This window comes from Poecilia reticulata, chromosome 9 (assembly GCF_904066995.2).
Source record: "Poecilia reticulata chromosome 9, P_reticulata-male-v2, whole genome shotgun sequence".
Classification (NCBI taxonomy): Eukaryota; Metazoa; Chordata; class Actinopteri; order Cyprinodontiformes; family Poeciliidae; genus Poecilia; species Poecilia reticulata.
In genome coordinates this window covers 33,975,193-33,985,727 of record NC_088838.1, presented here as the reverse complement: position 1 = coordinate 33,985,727, position 10,535 = coordinate 33,975,193, and the positions used below count along the sequence as shown (strand labels likewise).

At 41.8% G+C, this 10,535-nt stretch overlaps 1 protein-coding gene across 3 annotated transcripts in view; it reads left to right on the top strand.

Moving 5' to 3' along the window:
• The first annotated feature begins 5,006 nt into the window (after positions 1-5,006).
• prdm6 (PR domain containing 6) overlaps positions 5,007-10,535 on the top strand; it is a 91,096-nt gene continuing 85,567 nt past the window's right edge. The window contains exons 1-2 of one of the 3 annotated variants that reach the window (XM_008419500.3): positions 5,007-5,528; positions 6,435-7,063. In XM_008419500.3, coding sequence (XP_008417722.1) covers positions 6,442-7,063 — 622 coding nt within the window. In that variant the 5' untranslated portion in view covers positions 5,007-5,528; positions 6,435-6,441. Of the gene's footprint in view, positions 5,529-6,343; positions 7,064-10,535 lie in introns of those variants that run through there. The other 2 variants (XM_008419501.3, XM_081610997.1) reach the window with 2 other exon arrangements.

Here is a 10,535-nt window from a genome sequence, read left to right as displayed (position 1 = left end):
GAATAGTGTGGCGTGCTTTTCTATTCCACCCTCCTAAACTCTGCTACCCCCAAAGAAAGATGTCAAATTTAAAACTGGAGAAAATCAAATGTGTAATGAGACACATCTGATTTTCTCCAGAATATCAGATTCTGGAGAAGTCTGGTAAAAATTTACAAGTTTTTTCCAGACTTGGGAATCTTATGTTTTTTAATCAATAATCGTCACAGGTTCAAAGACGGATGGTTTTCAGTTGGTATCGTTTAGCTGCAGACATCATTTCATTCTCTTTGCTCAGCATTTGAATGACAGTCAGGACTCGGTCTGTTTGTTATTATGGGGCAGGTTTTTCTTAGTTGGGGCATGCCCATAGTTTATTAGTTGGGGCATGCCCATAGTTTATTAGTTGGGGCATGCCCATAGTTTATTAGTTGGGGCATGCCCGTAGTTTATTAGTTGGGGCATGCCAGTAGTTTATTAGTTGGGGCATGCCCATAGTTTATTAGTTGGGGCATGCCCGTAGTTTATTAGTTGGGGCATGCCAGTAGTTTATTAGTTGGGGCATGCCCATAGTTTATTAGTTGGGGCATGCCCGTAGTTTATTAGTTGGGGCATGCCAGTAGTTTATTAGTTGGGGCATGCCCATAGTTTATTAGTTGGGGCATGCCCGTAGTTTATTAGTTGGGGCATGCCCATAGTTTATTAGTTGGGGCATGCCCGTAGTTTATTAGTTGGGGCATGCCAGTAGTTTATTAGTTGGGGCATGCCCATAGTTTATTAGTTGGGGCATGCCAGTAGTTTATTAGTTGGGGCATGCCAGTAGTTTATTAGTTGGGGCATGCCCATAGTTTATTAGTTGGGGCATGCCCGTAGTTTATTAGTTGGGGCATGCCAGTAGTTTATTAGTTGGGGCATGCCCATAGTTTATTAGTTGGGGCATGCCCGTAGTTTATTAGTTGGGGCATGCCCATAGTTTATTAGTTGGGGCATGCCCGTAGTTTATTAGTTGGGGCATGCCAGTAGTTTATTAGTTGGGGCATGCCCATAGCAATGCATGGAGGCAGTGATTTTAGTTATAACCGTTGTCATTTTCTCACTGGTAATTTCTGTACGTTTGTATTTTTGTAACGTAAACGTTTCAGTAAATATATTAAGCACTAAAGCAAAGTGAATCCCTGTTTTTTATGAACATGTTTTAAGCATTGCATTAGAAAAGGTTGGAAATGTCAAAGTTCAAAGTAACGTTCTCAGTTCAAAATGCCTTTCTGCTGAAATGTGATTACATTGATCAAACTTTCAGTTTGAGGTGGTTTTTGGCTTTTCCAAAAGAGAGTTAAACGCTAAAAGGAAGCTGGAAAGAAATTTGCTGAATTTGTAGTGAATTAATTATTAATTTTATTTTAAAGGTTTGCTCAGAACACCTTGATGTTTTCTTATAGCGTGACTTTATTATCTGCTCTTATCGTGTGAAACCTAAATTAAACTTTTCAGCCTGTGTACATGGAGGTAAACAAACCATGAATTTTACATAACACACATTACTGAAACACGGTGGTGGCAGCATCATGATCTGGGGAAGACTTGTGACAACGCCAAGTATTTTCCTTCAGCTTCACAATCATCCCAATAAATGAAGTTTCACCTGAACATCATTTTGTAGTTGAACTTTTTTAATTTATTGATTTTCTGATTTAGTTTTATTTCAAAATCTGATAAAAACTGGAATTTTTTTTTTTCCTAGAATAACTTATTGATTCATTTAAATACTAAGGACACAGTGGGGATTGTGCCATCAGTTGGTGGTTTAATTCAGTCAGATGACATAAATGTGAAGCTAATTTAGCTCTAAGCTGTCAGGAAGGCATTTATGTGTGAGATAAATCAGATTCTGAGTCCAGATGAGTGTTTTGTGACTTTTCTGTGGATCATTCAGAGACGATGCTTGAAGCTGAGAGTCTGATAAAATAAAAACAGCTGACGAGGAGCAGCCAGAAGTGGGATTTGAACTTCCAACCCGTCGCAGCGGCGCATTCCTCTGAGCTGAAAAAGTGTCTTTAAACCGACAGGAGTTCATTTTCAGACGCTTATGTTTGTGTTTTTGTTCTTTATCAATCCTGCAGAGGACTCTGGGATGACGAATGGGGCCTGTCAGGCCAACGCCAGTCATAACAACACACACACACACACACACACACACACACAGCTGATGTTATTATCCATAGAAACTTACAATAGCTGATGGACACACACACATGTACCCAACCGGTGGGACTGTGTGTGTGTGTGTGTGTGTGTGTGTGTGTGTGTGTGTGTGTGTGTGTGTGTGTGTGTGTGTGTGTGTGTGTGTGTGTGTGTGTGTGTGTGTGGTGTGTGTGTGTGTGGAACAACGGGTGGGAAAATTCAGGCTGTTGGATAACAAGTCCGACCCTAAACACAATGAGCTGGGCTGTAATCCGTCTTATCTACACACACACACACACACACACACACACACACACACACACACGCGGGCCGAGTGAAAGTGAAAGACGGGCCTGGATCTCGGCGAGGTGAGACAACAACAGGACGGCCACCAACCACAGGAGGCGATAGTGAATGTTGTAACAGCGATAATCTCCACTTTAACAGAGAGCAGGTCCTGCAGAGAGCAGCAGGAGAAAAACCAGCAGAGAGGAGCAGAAAACTTGGAGTCACACAGACGAACTGAACTGGTTCAGGATGAACCGGTTCAAAATGAACTGGTTCAGGATGAACTGTGTTCAGGATGAACTGTGTTCAGGATGAACTGGTTCACGATGAACTGGTTCACGATGAACTGGTTCTAGATGAACTGGTTCAGGATGAACTGTGTTCAGGATGAACTGGTTCACGATGAACTGGTTCACAATGAACTGGTTCAGGATGAACTGGTTCTAGATGAACTGGTTCTAGATGAACTGGTTCACCATGAACTGGTTCAGGATGAACTGGTTCACGATGAACTGGTTCACGATGAACTGGTTCAGGATGAACTGGTTCTAGATGAACTGGTTCACCATGAACCGGTTCAAAATGAACTGGTTCAGGATGAACTGTGTTCAGGATGAACTGGTTCACGATGAACTGGTTCACGATGAACTGGTTCTAGATGAACTGGTTCAGGATGAACTGTTCAGGATGAACTGGTTCACGATGAACTGGTTCACGATGAACTGGTTCTAGATTAACTGTGTTCAGGATTAACTGGTTCAGGATGAACTGGTTCACAATGAACTGGTTCAGGATGAACTGGTTCTAGATGAACTGGTTCTAGATGAACTGGTTCACCATGAACTGGTTCTAGATTAACTGGTTCACCATGAACTGGTTCAGGATGAACTGGTTCACGATGAACTGGTTCACGATGAACTGGTTCAGGATGAACTGGTTCTAGATGAACTGGTTCACCATGAACCGGTTCAAAATGAACTGGTTCAGGATGAACTGTGTTCAGGATGAACTGGTTCACGATGAACTGGTTCACGATGAACTGGTTCTAGATGAACTGGTTCAGGATGAACTGTTCAGGATGAACTGGTTCACGATGAACTGGTTCACGATGAACTGGTTCAGGATGAACTGGTTCTAGATGAACTGGTTCACCATGAACCGGTTCAAAATGAACTGGTTCAGGATGAACTGTGTTCAGGATGAACTGGTTCACGATGAACTGGTTCACGATGAACTGGTTCTAGATGAACTGGTTCAGGATGAACTGTTCAGGATGAACTGGTTCACGATGAACTGGTTCACGATGAACTGGTTCTAGATTAACTGTGTTCAGGATTAACTGGTTCAGGATGAACTGGTTCACAATGAACTGGTTCAGGATGAACTGGTTCTAGATGAACTGGTTCTAGATGAACTGGTTCACCATGAACTGGTTCAGGATGAACTGGTTCACGATGAACTGGTTCACGATGAACTGGTTCAGGATGAACTGGTTCTAGATGAACTGGTTCAGGATGAACTGTGTTCAGGATGAACTGGTTCACGATGAACTGGTTCACGATGAACTGGTTCTAGATGAACTGGTTCAGGATGAACTGTGTTCAGGATGAACTGGTTCACGATGAACTGGTTCACGATGAACTGGTTCAGGATGAACTGGTTCTAGATGAACTGGTTCTAGATGAACTGGTTCACCATGAACTGGTTCAGGATGAACTGGTTCACGATGAACTGGTTCACAATGAACTGAATCCTGTCTGGTCACAGTGGGAAGTTCAGCTGATGGAGGAAGAACTTGTTCATCCTCCATGGATGGATGGAGGAGCCACTCCATCCATCCATCCATCCATCCGTCCATCCTGATCGTCTCCAGAGGTCAGATCTCCTCCGTCGTTCTTCAGGATGTTATTTTCCTTAAATCTCACCATTCGGTCATAATCTGTAGTTTTACTGAGGATTCATGTTTGTCTCAGTTGGAATTCGACACTTTGGAAAAACTACAATGATGAGTTTCTGCTTGATCACACCTGAGATGGAGGCAGTGACGTCATTGCGTCATCCCCTGTTGGTCGTCAGTGGTACTGCATGACGATTCTCGTTATTTCTCATTTTAATTCCTGCCGAATAAAAATAAACAAAGAAAATCGATCAGTTTTCCTGGTTTTGGTAAATATTGTCTGAAAAGTGGCCAATAGCGCCACCTACTGGTGATGCAGTCCGAGGTTCTGTTTAGCTCCTAAAATGAACCTAAAGTTCAGTTTTACTGGCCGGAATAAAAACTGAAGAGATTTTCAGAGGTTTTTTTTTTCTGCATAAATTTCAGGATCCGTTCGGAACATCTGAAATCCAGAGAATTTGGGCCAAACTCTTGATGTTTGGGTGAAAAAGACAATAATTAAAAGAACTGGCTAACATATCTATTAATGCTGATGCAGAGAGAGTTGGAATCCAGCCGGTTCCGACCCAATTATCTGTTTATGTTGAAGACTTTTTGAATGAACTGACCTGAAGAAAAACAAACCCCAAAAAAAAAAAAAAACAGGGGAGATGAGGAGAACCGGAAGTCCAAGCTGTGGGAGTTTTTGGGAAAATGTGGATGGAGAAAAAGAAAACTGACTGAGAAAAATGTGAGAATTGTGAGTTTAAAAAAAGGCTGAGAGAAACATGTGTGTTTTAGAGAGAGAGAGAGAGAGAGAGAGGAGGAGGAGGTGGAGGAGGAGGAGGAGGAGCGGGTCGAGCAGTTTTGGCTGCGGAGACGCGCTGGACGCAGCGGACTGTCCCGGCTGGTTCTCTGCAGCCTGGAGGTGGAGAGAAGCTCCCCGCTGACTGGACATCAGCACCCGGTCGGTTCGGAACCGATCCGAGCTTTTTAAACAACTTCCGCTTTAAAAACAAACCCGGAATAAACCAGGAAGATCAGCGGAGGCTCCCCGCGTCTTCACCCCGCCGACCGCTGCCTCTGCCGGGGCGCGCTCGGAGCGGCGCACCGCTGGTCTCCGCTGGACCCAAACGGATCTCCAGTTCATTTGTTCAGATGAAACGTTCTCCAGCAGGCTGCTGAACCACTTCAGACAGAGCAGGTGAGCCTTTATGTGTTGGGTTTTATGCGTTTGTGCGCGTAAAATAAAACAGCAAAGCTGCAGTTTTAAGAGTTAAATTAATTAAACAGTTTAAGAGTTAAATTAATTAAACTGCAACAGGCTAAAGATTTTATTCAAAGACCAAATTATATCTAGAAAAGTAAATTATTGGGTCAAAACTTCAAATCTTCAGAAACGTTTAAAGGTTGAGCAACAGGACCGTTTTTTATTATTTCTCCCGTTTTAAATAATTTGATTTATTTTAATTTGCTAATAAGCATAGCAGAGATTTCATGGATTTCCTGACACTTTTTACCAATAGGAAATCAATCTGTAAAGCTAATGTCCTTTGAATTGCTCTGTTTCCTTTAAATAAAAGCGCGCAGTGCGCGAGAGTTAATGATCCAATTTACAGTTAAAGCAAAACAAAAACAACAAAAAACTCAACAGAATCTCCAGAAAACCTGATAATTATGTGGATAAATGATTTTTTTAAGTTTCTAAGCATAAGAAAAAGTGATTGTTGGGGGAAATTATTATGTTTTATCTGCTTCCGAGGATGAATTTAGAAACATTTTGCCTTAAATGTATAAAACTAAATCTGTTTCATTTGTGGGAAAAATTTATTGATTCATATATATTTATATAAATCTATAGAAATTGTTTTATTTATATACATTTATATAAATGTATACATTTGTCATGACGTTATTTTTTGTAATTATTCTGAAGAATAACTGATCAGACATCAGGAGAGAAAATAAATCTCAGTTCCAAGTGAACTCCTTTCTGACTGAAGTTGGAGTGACAGTAAAGAACCGGTTCTTTTTGTTTTCCGGGACTCTGAATGAATCTGATTGGTTTTGTGTCCTCTCTGTGTTTAATGACGCCCCCTGACCCCCGCAGTGCCGCCATGCTGAAGCCGGGTGACCCCAGCGGTTCGGCCTTCCTGAAGGTGGACCCGTCCTACCTGCAGCACTGGCAGCAGCTCTTCCCGCAGGCCCAGCTCAAGGCTCCGCTGGCCCCGCCGCCGCCTCCGCCTCCACCAGACCGCCTCGCCATCGCCGTGGACGCCCTGCGCCCGTCCCGCCTGCACGCGCACCTCCTGGCCTGCACATCCTCATCTTCCTCCACCTCTTCCTCCTCCGCAGCTCCTTCCTCCTCCTCCTCCATCTCCACCCCCGCGGGCCTCGCTCAGCTGCCCGTCCCGCAGCAGATCGCGCTCTTCGGGCAGGCGCTGGCCCCGGCGCCGGGGGCCGCGGCGGACCTGGTGGTGGTGGTCCCCCCGGACAACCAGCAGGGCCACAACCCGGCCGCGGAGCTCCTCCAGCAGGCCAAGGAGCAGCGGTGCGCGGCGGTCGGGGTGGTGTCGTCCAGCGTGAAGAGCGGCGGCGGCGGCGGCGGCGCGGAGGAGTGCGGGAAGGCTGCGGGGGGGCGATGCAAGCTGACCTCCGAGGAGCTGGACTACTACCTGTACGGTCAGCAGAGGATGGAGATCATCCCGCTGAGCAACCACACCGGGGAGCTCAACAACCGTACGTCACACACACACACACTCTCACACACACACACACACACGCACAGATGTTTCCGCGCTCTGCAGACATCCACCCATCAGTCTGTGACCTTTAACCTCTCTGGCTTTAGATCTTCTTTGATCTGTTATCTCCACATGAAAACATTCAGCAGCATAAAAAAACTCTTAAGATTTTTTCTAAATTGAAATAATTTTGCAGATTTACAGCGTGAGTTGATTTAATGATTTAAAAATATTAAACATGTTTCAATCAGCAGCATGGCAGTTCAAAGGGCTTTACGTCATATTTATGGTTTTTAATTTAAAACTTTATTCAGTTTTTTTCTCTAAAATCTGCGTTTCTAAAAAAAAAAATCTTGAAATTTTAAATTTTCTTTGATTAAAATCAGAATCAGGTGAAAAATAAACGGAAACCTTGAATTTGAAATGATTTCTCAGACAGAGGCTCGTTGGACAGGAGGAAGAGGAGGAGGAGGAAGGTTGTTGGGGTGTGGAGGGTCAGAGGTCAAAGGCCAGCAGGCTCTGAACCTGCAGATTGTCTTTTAATTTACATATTTTTTTCTGCCGGTTTTCCATTTCTAATTATAATTTGTCGAAATCAAATAAATAAGTTAAATAATTTTTGCTCATCTGAGGAGAAAAACATTTACCGGTGTTTACTTTTCTAATTTTCCCAGCTGATCTTAATTTATCATAAATAATCCTTGACGCGAGTTTGATCTTTTCTTCAAGCTTCAGTTTTTACCTCCTGTTGTTGCGCGCGCTCGTGCGCGTGGACCGACATTGACAGAGTCCCTTCATGCGTAAAAACCACTCACACTTCCACGCGCACGCGGCCCGGGACTCTCCTCTCCGCGGCGTGGGGCGTTCAGCTCGCGCGCTCTTCCGTCACAACGCACGCCAAGCGGCCCTTTGAAGCGGCGCACGTGCGGGATCAATTTAAAGGCGCGTGTCACCGTCCCCCCGTGGGATCAGTTCATTTCTCGTGAATTGTTCTGTTTCCACAAAACGTCATAATTTATATTTTATGATGTTTCCTAAACTGAAAGGCGGAAGTTCCTGTCAGAGCGCGCAGATAAATGCAGGAGAAGAAGAAGAAGACAAATAATTAATAATAAAAGTTTTAAAAAATATCTGAGCAGTTTGTTCCAATATTGCAAATAACTGTGTAAAACTGTAGACATTTGCTATTTTTATGCATAAACTTAAGTTTTTGCTAGAATAAATACATTTTAATATTAATTTAACCGTTTATTTTTTTTTACGTTTTCAGTAATTTAGCAGATATTTCAAATTAATGTGTGTCTCAGTTAATTATATTTAGTCAGTGTAAAAATACAGTATTCAGTGATATGCTGGTTCTTATTTCTGTGCATGTAATAAAATATATTCTTTCTTCCTATGATAAAATATTTTTAATTAAATATTATTATTAAGGAAGTGATAATTAATCGAAGCGTCATCGATTACATCGATTCCTCATTAACAGCTCCTTGCTGATGGCGTCTCCAAGCAGACGTAAAATAATTAATAAATATCTTAATAAAGGGTTTGATCCGTAAATCTGTTAAACTTTTAACCAATTAACTGTTTTGCTCGCGGAGCGGAAGTAGGTTGTAGTTTCCGAAAGGACGACGTCACTGTTTTTATCTCTAAGGAATTTACATAATAATAATAATAATAATAATAATAATAATAATAATAATAATAATAATAATAATAATAATAATAATAATAATAATAATAATACATTATCTACTGATATCGGAGTAATTTATGGTTGTCATAAATGTTTTTCAAACTCATAATTTAATAGAATAAAAAGCCTCACTATAAAAACGTTAACAGACTTTATTAGTCGTTTATTTTCCAGTTTAACTTTAGTTCTCGGAGTGAAAAGTGGAGGATTTTCTGCTCCTTTTTGCCACATTAGCGGCTTTATGAGCCGCATCAGTCGGACCGGATGATTTAAAACCTTCCGGAAGGACCGGAAGCCGGAAGCGCTGACTCTGATCTTCTGGATCAGAAACCTCCCAACATGTTCAGATCATCTCCGCGCCGCATCACCTTCATCCTCCTCCTCCTCCTCTTCCTCCTCTTCCTCCTCCCGGCTGTCTGCGGGCCTAAAAGCCCCGCCGCCCCTCGCTGTTCATCCCGCGGTGATAAAACGGACCATCAGCAGTAATCTGAGTCAATACGCTCCGGCAGGCCCGATGAGGGATGGAGGGACAAGCAGGAATTAATTGCTGTATATAGTTTTGTGTTTGTGGAGGAGAGAGGGGGGAGGAAGAGCGGGAGGAAGAGGAGGAGAGGGGGAGGAAGATCGATCCACCGGCCTGCCGGCCCGCTATTTATCATCCCAACACGGCCGTATGCAGGTCTCTGGGGTGTGTGTGTGTGTGTGTGTGTGTGTGTGTGTGTGTGTGTGTGTGTGTGTGTGTGTGTGTGTGTGTGTGTGTGTGGAGAGGGGGAGGTGTAGATAAAGTCACACACTCACATGTCACTGTCTGACCTCCAACAATAATTAAACCAATAATAATAATAATAATAATAATAATAATATTAATAATAATAATAATTCAGGTCACTTTTTGTCTTTAGATTAATAATTTCAGGTCTGCTGTAATTAGTTTCACAACTATCAGATTAAAGGGTTTAAACTCTTAAGTGTTTTAGTTTAGTTTCATTGAGAATAAATATCAAATAACTATAAAGATAACTCCTGAAGCAGGCAGCAGGATATCAGTTTAAAATTAGTTTAAAAATTGAGTCACATTTTCATTTAAACCTTTTTCAGACATTTTGGAATTTTTCTTCAATTTTTCTTGAACATTCATAATTTTCAGGTTTATTAAAAGCAAATGAATGAATAAATTTCAGCAGAATAATGTTGTTCTAAAATAAAATGAGTTCCGTTTTTCCTCTGAATGCTTTAAAGTTGCTCTTCTGTTTGTCATCATTCAGTAAATATGAAGAGAAAAAATGAAGATTTGCTTCAGGGGAATTTTTTTTTTAAGTTTTAATGTAAACATTCAAGAAGATTAAAGGGTTAATCACACATTTTACTCCTTCCTGGCTTCATTTAGAGGACAAACTGAACTGCGACATTTAAATTTATACTTAAAACTGAACATTTTTTAGTGGTTTGGGTTGGAAACTTTTAGGAAAATCTGATTTATTACAAACACAAAAGGCCTAAAGACACAGAGCCGACTGCAGCACAAAGACGGGAAACTGTACATTTAACAGAAACTCATTAACGTCTACACATTAGTGTTTGTGAAGGTATATAAAATAATGATAATGGAAAGAAAAGAGTGCAATAAAGTTAGAAAGTAGATAAATTTGGAACGTTTTATCCTTATTCTAACTCAGAATTCGTTTCCTGTAAAAGAAAAGGAGTGAAAGCAGAAAAACAGGCAGAATTTGGACTTTTTGTTTGGCAGATTAAACCTGAAACGTCTTCAGTG